We start from the raw sequence: 13,114 nt of genomic DNA, 5'->3' as shown, positions 1-13,114 counted from the left end.
TACTGGATTTGTGTATGTGAGAATTAAAAAGGACAGGCCTTAAGCTCAGGAACTGAAAGCTGTCAGTCTTTTTCTTTCTTCTCTTTTCCATTCTAGAGCCTAATTAAAAGAGGGCATGTGCAAAACAGGATTTTCTTTCTCTTTTGAAATGAGTTAACTGGCTGCGCACGAAAACAAACATACGGCATGACCAGTGAAGTCCGATTCACTTACAAACAACTCTTTGAGCCAGTTCTTTCAATGAATCTGGCAAAAGAAAAATCACAGACTCACACGTTGCTGTAATAAATGCCGTTTTAATAAGCAAAACATTAAAATGTGTCACGAACACAGTGGTACACGCAGTCAGATTTTTGTAGGACATGATGCATCACAATCAAACTACTCATACACAGGAAAACTTTATAAAGACTTTTATCACTGGCAAATGATACATTCGCAGGTTTGGATTAAGTGGATCCTGGGTAAACATTCCACATCACCCAGCATTAAAAAAAGCCTGTTACTTCTTCACTGAATGAGAAGCGGCTCACAGTTCAGTGGGTGAGTGGGCTGTCTGAATGATTCAAATGATATCGCGATTGATTTGAACACGTTCCAACCCGTTATTCACAAAACTAGCGTCACTGGTTCTAATTCTAAATGTCTGAATAAATAAATTAATTGTCAGGGAAATGTAACATACTGTTTGTCAGTGTTTGTACCCCATTATAAAATCAATAAAATGGCTTTGCTACTGAAAAGCAACATGGTTTAAAAACTAGCTACATTACCACCTCGCCAGGGCTTAATTTGTCCCGGAACAAGCTGGATCCGGCACCGCATTTGGGGGATCCTCCATCTCATACACCACTGAAAGATGTTTATGTTATGACCTGTGTACAGGAAAGTTAAATATAATAATGATAAAGTTGTTAATAACTCGACGAAGTGCCCCATGCCATGTTTGGGCAACGATTTATTGGATTTGACCGCTATTCACATTTCCATCGCATGACAAGCAATGTATAATATATAAACTTCAATGTGCAACGTGCAAAATGACTTTGATTGTTTAAGCTTCCGAATTCCGTACAGATGTCAAGGGCAATGTTGGTCAGACCTTTGTTGGGCTTAATGCTTTATGCCATGGTGTTTTACATGCACACATTGTCACAACACATCATACGTATGCAAATAAACACCTTAATGAGTCTTTGAACACAAAACTAAAGATAATCTGTGTCTAGCGCTTTATGTTTCTATGTTAATTCTGAGAGTATATTTGCATCCGTTCAGGATTTCTTATCCGGATCCGGCATGTTAGTATATTATATCTTAAACCTCCCACCCCCCCAAACACACTTTTTTTCTGGAACCTCAGAATTTACAAATTAAGCTCTGCACCTCGCCAAAGATAAATTAATAGCTATTTGTAGCAATGCTACTATGCAACTCTGCCTTTTCAAGGAATAGTTAACCCAAATTTTCATAATTTGCATATAAATAGACATTTTGTGTGAGAAACAGTGGAAATTTATATCATATTGGTCATATGGGTTATGGCAAGACATATAAGAGACACACAAGAGTAAATGACTGAATTTTCTTTTTTAGGTCAACTATTATTTTTTTAAAGGTAGCGGTTTCTAAGGGTCAGAAAGAGAGTGGAAAATGGTCGTGTAAAATTAAATCATGACTGTTTTTGTGGACGTTCCAAGTGGACAAACATTTTAAGTGGACTCTGGGGGAAAATACGGGAAAAATACTGCAAAAGAAACCCTGCTTGCTGCAGACAGTTTCTACAGTCTTCACACATAAACAACAGCAAAGGGAAGTCAAGGCCCTCTCCTCCTCTCTGTCCCTCCTGGAGTTATAGCTATCTGCAAAAGTCCTGCATTTCCCATCATCACTTTTCTGTGTGTGTGTGTGTGTGTGCAAGAGCGAGAGAGCTGGCGCGGTGCTGCGCTGGCGGAACGGTGCGCTCAAGCCTTTCTTCTCTGTGCTCCCTAATGGAAATTGAATTTGCATGAAATATGCGGCTTAGAAATTACATGTGACTCCTGAAGGAGACAATGGGCAGCATCAGCGCTGCCAGAGGAGATCGATCCCAGAAAGGATGCAATCTGGATGATGATGATGACGACGACGATGATTAATACGAAGAGCTCTGTGTTTACATGTATGCCGAGAGCCCATACAATGTCAAACAAGAGATTGAAGTGATTTATCGGACTTGGAGAGGGTGTTGTTATGATATCTTATAGAATATTGTGGAAGATGCAGGAGCGCTTTGAGCGTCTTCTCTCCCACTTCTTCCTTGTTCTATCAAGCGGAGACTTTCATTTGGTCTGATCATAGTTATTAATCAAATAGTGTCAGAAAGCCTGTGATTACATTAACATTAACAGCCATCAAACTGTCTCTCACACAGTTACACACACATGTTTACTTACTGTCTAAATGAAGGCATACCATACTGTTGTTGTTTTATAAAGCTAATAATAAATACAATAGACTATCCCTACTCCTAATAGAAACCTTTAGCATTTTTACATTTAAAAAATGACACTTTTTAAGGGTGTCCTCAAATGTCGTATGTTATGTCATATTTAGCTAACATCTGGGGAAACCCCTTCATGTCTGCTCTAATGTACATTTAAACACACAATATTGAAAAACGTAAATGCAAAAGGGAAAATGCTCATGCTGTTGCTTCTTCACTTGGCATGTATAATGTATAACGTCTCAAGTCTTTGTGACTGAGAATGCAACTTCATGAGCAAACTGAATGTTAGTTAGAATTACCTCTAGGGGTGAACTGTTATAGTCATATCCAGATAGTGGCTTCAGAGGCTGACACAGCACTATGAGGCTTACTCTTCTCTAGACACACACACACAGAGCCATAGAGGTTTCTGAACTTCTCTTTGATATGTACACACAATCCCACACACCTTGACAAAACACTCAGAACACATATATACGCTCTCACTGAACTCTGAATCACTCAACACTAACACTCACTTTCTTTTTCATACAAATAACTTCCCTCTCTATTCCTAAAGTGTCACAAGAGGCAGAGAGAGTGATGATATTCTACTACTCCAAAAGAAAAAAGAATAATCCAGTAGCCATTTAAAAAAAAAAAAAAAAAAATCAATGTACTTAGATGCAAAACTGGTTTACATATAATATAATTAGGCTTATTTATTTTTTCCCTGTGGCATTTTCTTGTTTTAAGCATTAACTTTTCAAAATGGTGTGATTATCTAATGCTGAATGTGTAATGGTGTCTTGTATATGTGTGTGCTTGATGGGGCAGGTCCTCTGTTTGGACTGACGGGCAGTGACCAGACCTTCAGTGTCAGCTCAATGACCTCTTTGCCTAGTGCGTACCCTCTCATGGCCCACCCAGCCTTTGGTTTGCTATCACCGGCCACGGCCCGCCCAGAGTTTGGAGGTCTAGGAGGACTGGGGGTCTCTGCTGCCCTCGCAGCTCACCCACAACTAGGAGCCTTCTCAGGTATGTGTGCGTATAATGTTGGTGGCTGTTTATTCATGACCGAAGGTCTGATGACACAAAGCCCCATTCAATTAATTGGCACAAAAGTTTAATATTCGGACACTAATATAAAGTAATAGTATTATAATAGCATATAACAGTATAACAATAATGAGAATAATTATTATTTTTGTTGTTGTTATTAATATTGATTATGTAACTGTTATTATTATGATTATTAATAACAATAATAATAATAATAATAATAATTATTATTATTATTTAGAATAATATTTTTTTACTTTCAATAGTAATAATAATAGTAACATTAATTAATATTATACTACAGGGCCGTTGAATGCTTGAATCTGATTGGTTGACAAACGTTCTAAGGTGTGCATTATTTTCAGGGAAACGCACGGCTAAAGTAGTTCCAGGCAGGTCTTGACCGCATTACAGTTCCATATCACTTCGCGTAGTTAACTGTAATAACGGAAAATAGGATACAATTCATAACAAGAAAAAAACATGCAGCCCCATGCGCTTGATCTGGAATTTTCAATGTCTAGCTTCACAATCAATAGAAACATGCAGTTTAATTTTAATAAATAAAGTATATAGTCCTACCTATATTATAATCAATAGAAAATTCAACTGAATATAGGCTAAATAAATGGATAGTCCTGCAGTACGGATTTTTATTGCAGATACTAACAAATAAATAATTATTGATAGGCCTACTTGTTAAAATGGCTTTGTGTTTCATTTATTTGTCTAGGCTACGATCTGTCAATGAAAAAAAAGAAGAATGAACGAATTAATTAAAACAAATTAAATTAATAAATAAATAATAATATTGACGCAAATGCTTTTCTGTCTCATTATTGCAACATCTCTCTCTAATAACTGCATTAATAACTGGGGACACACTTTAAGGCGGTTATGAATGTAATTTGATACGTATTACTGATCATGATCATGCCCAAACGCGTGTTCAGCGCGTTCAGTCTGTGTTCAAAGTCGTGTTTAAAATCTGCTGCGATGAAAATAGTCAGAGAATGTGTCAGCTAGTCGTGTGTCCCAGCATTAGTCTGCTATCAGTGGCTCAAACCTCCGTTACTAACTCTAAAATGACGTTTTGGAATTAGCAACGGAGGCAATTGGACTAGATGCGTAAGAAATTAGTCCTACATACAAGAGCGTTTTAATGACAACAACTTTACAAACGTCTTGAAATATAATCTGAACAATGTTTCGAGGTGTGGTAACTGTAGTATAAGCGGAATAATTGACGACAGGCCGTTGAATTATTAGAAAAATAATGCACACCCGAGGTGAACGGCCACTCCGCTTCGCGTCGTGACCGCATTACCACCTCGGGTGTGCATTATTTTTCTAATAATTCAACGGCCTGTCGTCAATTATTCCTTACATATTAGAAATGTAATAAATATTCTTATAATAAAATGAATATTCTTATAAAAACAATAATAATAAAAACATAATCAACAACAATAATAATATAATTTTAATATCATTTTAGCATAATAATCTAAATGTTTAAATAATAATAATAATAATAATAATTAGTAATAAATATACAATATATTTTAATTATATTGGAAATAATTAATAAATTGTTATTATTATCATTTAATATTTACTTCAGTCCTGTCTCATTTAGATTATCTACCCTAATGTTATAAGGTAATTTACTCTCTCTTTTCTCAGAATGGTGGAGAGCAGCAGAAGCACATGGACGGAGTCCTCCAGCTTTCTTCCCGCCTTTTTTGAGCCTGCCACCTATGTTCGCCCCACCCCTTCACAACCACGAGGCCAATCCGTATACATCCAAAACACCCAGCAAGAGCAGTCAGGCCTCCAAAGGTACTAATCTGTCTATATCTGCCTCCTGGGAATGTATGATATCCCTCGGAGGCAGACTTAAACATGAAACAATAAAGTAATAATTCTTAACAAAAGTAATGCAGCAGTAATGTAGCCTTCAGGCTGGTGTACTCACAGTAATCATCGCCTTGAGCATTCGCCTGCAGTGTTGAATTCATCAGGCGCTTATCAGGAGATCTTCTGCCGTTTTAACCTATACTTTTGTCTCAGAAATCCATGCCAAAGGCTATTTGACATAGTATATATTTTGAGGGAAATTTTGATTTGTCTCTCTAACTTGTAGCAACAAATCAAATTGCGTAGTTTAAAAGCATCTCACTGGTTCATGTAAACTCTCTGGAGCGCAGGTGTGAATGGAGCTGTGAATGGTCGTTCACTGTCTCCATCTGCGGCTAAAGGAACTGTTTCGGCTTCTGCCTCCCCCTCCCCCGCACTCCGGCCCCCTGAGCACAGCCGGACACTCAACGCCAAAGCCCGCGACCGCAAGGCCAGTCACCATAGCAACAGCACAGGGGAGCTTCAGGAGAAACCCTCACAGAAAACTAAAGAGAAGGTACGAAGTCATTGCAACTCAGTGTGTGGTCCAAACACACAAACACTACATATACATGACCAATTATTTAATGGTTTGTTGTTGAATTAATTAAAACTGTTTTACAAGCTGAATCATTGATGTGTGTCGACCAATGCAGAAAGCCCGTAAGAAGCAGGTAGAGGGGTCTGCCGTAAGCGAGAGTGAATCTGGATCATCGCTGGATACTGACAGTGACGGAGTGAGCAGCAGTGATATTGATGATCTTGGAGAGGAAGAAGATGATGATGATGAAGACGAAGACGAGCAGAGTAAAGACAGCGAGGAGTCAGACTCGGAAAAGGAGCGGCAGAAAAAAAAGAAAATGAAAGTAAGACACTGCTCATATTAGCTTATTACTGTTTTCCAGCTTGTAACCAAAAGGTTACGGGTTTGAATCCTATCATTGCACCACTGAGCCTTTGAGTAAAGCTCTTAACCTCAGATTGCTCCAGTGCACTGGAAGTCATATTATATAAAAGTATCTGCTAAATGACATAACAAAGGTTGTTTACATATGTCCTGAGTGACAAACACAACCTGTTTAATGCTGAGGGTCAGTGAGAGTGGAAAATAGTCATGTGAAAACACATTATGTATTACATTATTTTTGGTGTAAAAACCTTAATCAACAAGTGGACTTCTCCCTGTCTTGTTTGCCCAGATTGTGACGCCAAACTCTGGGCTCAGTAAGAAGGAAAAGGCCAGGCTGCTGGAGCCCCAGGACTTCCATGTAGGCCTGCCGGGCAGTGCACCTTTAGAGCCCTCTCCTCCGGTGCACCTGCATCGCTCTCCACCACCGCCAGCCCTGTCTCAGTCCCCTCTGCTGTCTCTATCGGGCAGCAGAGCCAGGGAAAGACCCCTCCACACCAGCGTCATCCAGTCCACTGGCCTGGCTGCTGCCGCTAAACCGTTAGCGCTTATCGCACAGTCACGTCGAGACGTTTCTCCTAAACATTCTCCACAGCATCTTAACTCCTCTCCAAAAAACCCCTCAGCCTCTACCAAGCCCCTCACTTCCTCACCTCAGCCCCTCCCACTCTCGTTATGCTCCTCCCCCAAACCACTATCAGTCCCCTCCCCTCCAAAACCCATCCCCCTGTCCTCTTCCCCCAAACCGCCTCCACTCACCCCTTCCCTCAAGGCGCAATCTCAAGCTTCCTCCCACAAGTCCCAATCTCCAGCACTGGATGCTCTGACCAGCAGGAAGATTCTGGAAAGTTCTCTGGCACAAGTCACTGCTGACTACAGGCTGAAACAGGTGAGTGTGCCACGGTCTGGCTGGAGAAATGTGAGAATGTTCATCCTTCAAGTCCATACATTAATCTCACTTTTCCCTCAAGGCCGGCGTCCACATTTTCATTTTCCAGAAAAGCAAACCAGCTAAAGCAAATTCTCCACAGTTTCCGTCCGTATCTTTTAAGCCAATTTAGGATTATCGCTTTTAGGGTGCTGTTGGTATTCAGGACGTGTCTCTCCTTATTGACCAGCCTATTTGAAAAGGTCAGAGTAACGGAGAGGGAGAATGTGAGTGGGAGAGAGAATTATTTGTGTGTGTGTGTGTGTATGTGTATGTGTGTGTGTGTGTGTGTGTGAGAATGTGCTGAAGACAGAAACGCGGAGAGGACAGAAAGGACAGCTCCATTCTCTTATCAGTAGGACTGGCTTCCCTACTGTGTGGCTTTAGTTGGTAAATGAAAGTGACAATGTGCATCGCTTTATTAGAATTACTGAAGCAAAACCAACAGGCAATTAACTCCATAACTTCTTAAGGGGCCAGATTTCAGCAAATGAGTATAATAAATGTGCCTTTTCCTCACCTCTCCTTTTGTTGCCTTGAAATTACTGTTGAAGAGGTTAATATGTTTTTTTCTTCTTCTTGTAATTAACCAGAGTAATTTTATTATTATGTTACAGTGTGGAACAGTTTCATAATATTTAGATTTTATTAGTGGTGCTTACTAAGGCAAGCAACAGTGTTACTCTTGCTTATACTTGGGGTTGCAGTGTGTGCCGTGTAAATGATTCCTGAAAATGTGGCTTGTTAAGGTGCTATTACTTTTTAATAAAAGTAAATAAAGGTCAATAAAATTACCCAGTTCATAAACCCAGTTCATAAACCCAGTTCATATCTAGGGAATGGGACCTGGTTGCACAAAACCTTAAAGTCAGCATGAAATGGAAATTCACAAAATCTATTTTCTAAATGCATGTTGTTTTTTATCGTATTGTGAATGATTCATCCATGCATATGTTTATTTATTTATTTTTAATTTTGTGACCTCAAAAATTTCAAACAAAAACACGATCTTCCGATGAAACCACATAATCCCTGCCCCCTTTCAAGCTCATATTCATATCTGCCTCCATCCAATCAACAACCGATGGATAGAACGAAGTCCCCACCCTGCCTTTTTTTCCTTTTCAATACAATCTGTTTCACTCAGATGTACGTCGCAATATGGAAGAAAAGTCTGTCGTTACTTCTGGTACATTGTGACTTTAAGAAAACAATTAATACGACAGGGTTTTCTTAAAGGCCCACTGAAGTGCCTTGGAACGCGCAGCTTTGTATGATGGTTGATGTAATTTCCGCTGAAACAGGAAGCTAAGGCGGGGCATATTGAATGGCTCCTCCCCCTTTTCATATAGCCAATAGCGTTTAGTTTACCTCACAGACTGCAAGTCGTACTTGACGGCAACATGGAAGCGAATCCGAGCGCTGATGATATGTTGGATTCAATAGTAGAGGTGTGAATAAATTCTAGCCATTTAATTCTTAAGCAACGTACAGTTGGAAAACGGAATAAAACTCGAGCGTTTGAGCAACCGAACACACATCTCCAACTCATATTGCTCTGTGACATGTCAACGGATTGCTTGTGTGGTGCGCTTTCGATTCTAGAGAGCATTTGATTGGACAGAAGATGTGATGAGAAGCTGAAGTCTGCGGTGATGTTATAAAAATCTGTGATCCATTTTAGCGGAAGTGTGAGACTGCTTATATCTCCTGAATGCGAATTTTGTCATTGTTTTGGAACACACCAGCTTATTCATAACCTTAAGGCTAACATATTCATACTAAAAGCTAAAAAACTTCAATTTTGATTTCAGGGGGCCTTTAAGAAGTTTATTGAAAGGCTCCAGAACATCATAGAAACTCTAAAGACTCTTTGGCAATTCCCAAGCAACCTCATAGAAACACTCTCGCAAGTGCAGATTCTTATTATTTCAGAGCAAACATGTTCATGAGTCAGGAAACTATAATGGTGCTATAAAGATTTCAAACCATTGAGCTCAGCGGTTGAAGGCAGGCAGAGTTTGAGCATTCCTTCTCTCTTAATGAATGTTGTGGAGCTGATAGAGTCATGGCCGCGCTGTTGTTCTCTGTTTCAGTGAGTCAGAGCAGCATTATGCTCACTCACACTCTTCCTCTACCAGCACTTAAGCCACATGACAACCAGCACAATTACCACATCTCCTCTGCCGTTTTCCCCTCTCTCACTCTCACTCTCTTTGTTTATCAGTCAATTTGTTGTTTTTTCCTCCTCTCATCTTTGCTATCAGTAATACATATCTCCCTTTCTCTGAAGATGTGCTTCGTTCAAGGAAATTCTGTTTTGTTCCATTTTGTTTTGAAAACAGCATTGCCCAGCAGCAGAACTTGCTGTAATATTGATTTCGAGAAATAGATAAATAGATATGGATAATAGAAATGGATATAAACAAATTAAGTAAAAAAGTGAGTTTTACGCAAAAATATGTACGAAAAAAAAGTCTCCCATATGGAATATTGATTTATGAATTTATATATATGACTCTAGACCCATACACATTAAGAACAATATCTATAGAGATAACTTCTGAATAACGATAACTATATTAGCCTATATTGGATTATATATCCAACGGATGATAACGGTTTTATATTATAAGCCCACGCTGCAGTTATTCCATCTCCCATTTTAAATTCTCAATGTCTATAAAGTTGGGTGGATTGGGATTGATTTGCAATGTTTTTAATGTTCATCACCTGGAAAAAATTATTCTGAAAGTGATTCCAATGATATCGTTCCTCTGTATCATTATTGTTATAGCTGTGGTGTCGATCTTTAATATTCTCATAGAATTAGAATGATTCTAATTATTTATACTTTATAGTTGTAGTTATTGTCCTTGGTGTGATATATATATATATATATATATATATATAGATAGATACAGACCCTTTCCAAAAAATTTAAATATCATGGAAAAGTTTATTTATTTCCATAATTCCATTCAAAAGGTTAAACTTCCATAGATTATAGATTCAGGGCCCACAATTTAAACGACTCAATGTTCAATGACCATGGTATCACTGTGTAATTACTGTGTGATTTCATGTAATATTCAAATTTTTTGAAATCCTGTTTTCGTGGGTTTTATGAGCTGGAAGCCCAAATTATGTACAAATAAACAACTAAATACTTGAAATCGTTTAAGTTGTGGGCCCTGAATCTATAATCTATGGAAGTTTAACGTTTTGAATGGAATTATGGAAATAAATCAACTTTTCCATGATATTCAAATTTTTTGGAAAGGGTCTGTATATATATATATATATATATATATATATATATATATATATATATATATATATATATATATATATATATATATATATATATATATACAGACCCTTTCCAAAAAATTGAAAAATTTAAAATAAAATATACATATATATATATATGTACACCTTCTGTACAGTTTTTTTAGAACATAAAACTGAATGTGATATGGACTTACTTTTCTTACTTTCCATCATTGTTCTCTTTGTTTTTCCTTCTGCAGTCTTTCCTGTCCCAGGACCAGACGTTTCCTCTCCTGTTGAAGAAACAGCAGGACCCATATAAGATAAAAAAGAGGGCAGGGGTGCCCACATCCTCATCCTCATCTTCATCCTCCTCTGTGCTCCCTCTTAAACTCAACTCCGAAGCGTCAGGTAGGACCAAACCCCCCTCAGCGCAAGGCTTGTCCTCCTCCAGTCTGCCTTTCTCTCATGGCCTGCTGGGTCTTGGCCAGCCCAACGGAGTCATCCAGAGCACCCAAGATGTGCCGCTGGCACTTACCACCAAACCCCGCTCAGACGTACCCGTCAACCTCAGCACAGGAGGTCGTAAGAGCCCCGCTTCTGCGTCTCCCACTCCTAACCGCACTCGTGAGCCACGGAAGAGCAAGACTCCCAAAGCATTAGAGGCCTGGAGGGGTCTATCCCAGAACCACCTGGTGCAGTCATTGGTGGACCTGTTTCAACACAGCGGAGCCGAGCAGGAGCTGCCCAGCAGCAAAGACTCAGATGACTCTGCTGAAGACGAAGACGACGAGGATGATGATGTGGAGGATGAAGAGGATGATGATGAAGAGGACTCAGATGATAGTCTTTCAGGTGAGATGCCTAGAAGAGTGGTTTTTTGAGTTCATTAAAAGAAAGATTGAAATGGTATTGCAGTGCAAAACATACTCCAGCAAACTTTGTTGTACTTACAACTTTGAAAAATCATTTTTTATAGTGTATACCGTGAACTATTTCCATGATACTTGATACTCTGTGGGTTTGGAGTGAGGAAAAAATGAAAGAATGTTCATCTCTGCAAGACATATTTCTTTAATTCAATGTGTTACTTTACTTTACCGAATATCCTGATCCCATTAAATATTCCTTACATTATTTCATGCTGAATATAATTGCATTTACTTTACTTTACCTAAAATCCCGATCCAATGAAATATTCCTTACATTATTTCATGCATTATTTCATGCTGAATATAATTAAAGTATAATTGTAAAAGTAAAGTATAACTGCATACTTTACCTAAAATCCTGATTCACTGAAATATTCCTTACATTATTTTATGCTAAATAAATATAATTGCATTTTTACTGGGTAATGCATCAGATTATGAAAGTTAAATACGTTGTTATTGTGATTTCTATTTCAAGTTGCCTTTAATTTGGCTCTTTGGTGCGACCAGTGACACAAGACGTAATAATGATCAATGCCATAAAGCCGTCTCATCTCCATCTCTCCTCTCACCTTCTATTTCTCAGAGTCGGACAGTAATTCAGATAGTGAGATGAACGGTTCAGAGGGTGGTAAAAAGAAGCGCAAGGATGGAGTCATGGAGATGGACACAGATGGAGAGAAGACTCCTCAGAAACTCAGCAAGGGCTTTTCCCATCTTAACTCCTCCACCAATCACAGCCTGTCTGACTGTCTGCCACTAAACCTCCAAGTCATTAAGCCCTCCAGTGTGGCCACGCCCACCATTGTGAGCAGCTCCGGTGCCTTGACCTATCACAGCTCTCCCTCCTCATCGTACTCTGTTGGCACCTCTCCAGGTAACCACAGGCAACGTTATTACTCTAAAGAAACCAAAACTATATATGCATGACACCTTCCTTCGGAGCTCTGTCCGTATCAAAAGTGTGCACGGAGTTGAATATGTGTTGTGTGTTTGCGCATGCCCTTTTGTTTGTGTATTTGTCTGTGCGGGCTGTCACACTCAGATGACGGAGTGTCTATTTTTAGAAAGATAAATGATGGCGTCTGGCATCACTGGGCTCCCTTTGCTCCCGTCTATTTGGGTGTGTGTCCTTGGACCTAGCCATTGTATCTGGCCTGTATTCCAGGAAAAACAAAAAAAAACTAAGCAGAATTAATTTGAAACGGTTTCCATTAATTGTTTTTCTCTTGTGTTTGGTTTATACAGGGTCAGGTTTAGGGTTAGGTAAATGTAGCTGGTAACAAGAGCTCTTTGTGCGGTGTCTGGGTTAACCCCGGTACCCGTGTTTGCTTTAACCTGTTAGCTGAGGCACATCAACCAACTCTGTTTGGCTGACTTAATCTGCTTTTTCCTTCTGAAACTAACAGAGACATTTGTTAAACAAAACACTCTCAAATCCAGCAAACATGGCACAGAAGTGCATCTGCTCTTGGATGGCGTTCAGCATCCCTCACCGCGATGGAATGAAACACTTATTCTAATATAGCAGAATTGTGTCCATTGAAAAGTGCGAGGAATCTGTAATAAGCTGAGAAGAGTTACTGTGATTTGTTTTTGGATTATTATTTGAGCTGCTGAGAGATTCACTTATCGCCCGTTATGTC

The 13,114-nt window shown here is 39.1% G+C and overlaps 1 protein-coding gene across 18 annotated transcripts in view; it reads left to right on the top strand.

Annotated features, from left to right (window-relative positions):
• baz2ba (bromodomain adjacent to zinc finger domain, 2Ba) overlaps positions 1-13,114 on the top strand; it is a gene marked incomplete at its 3' end in the record, with an annotated part of 91,109 nt that overhangs the window by 50,909 nt on the left and 27,086 nt on the right. For all 18 annotated transcript variants that reach the window (XM_079883413.1, XM_079883410.1, XM_079883408.1 and 15 more), the window contains exons 4-10: positions 3,305-3,505; positions 5,216-5,371; positions 5,740-5,945; positions 6,085-6,294; positions 6,628-7,224; positions 10,797-11,391; positions 12,055-12,345. In XM_079883413.1, the coding sequence (XP_079739539.1) occupies positions 3,305-3,505; positions 5,216-5,371; positions 5,740-5,945; positions 6,085-6,294; positions 6,628-7,224; positions 10,797-11,391; positions 12,055-12,345 (2,256 nt within the window). The remainder of the gene's footprint in view (positions 1-3,304; positions 3,506-5,215; positions 5,372-5,739; positions 5,946-6,084; positions 6,295-6,627; positions 7,225-10,796; positions 11,392-12,054; positions 12,346-13,114) is intronic.

This window comes from Squalius cephalus, assembly GCF_949319135.1.
Source record: "Squalius cephalus genome assembly, chromosome: 10".
Taxonomy (NCBI): Eukaryota; Metazoa; Chordata; class Actinopteri; order Cypriniformes; family Leuciscidae; genus Squalius; species Squalius cephalus.
Note: the sequence above shows the minus strand (reverse complement) of the source record. Positions and strands in the feature narration are given on the sequence as shown.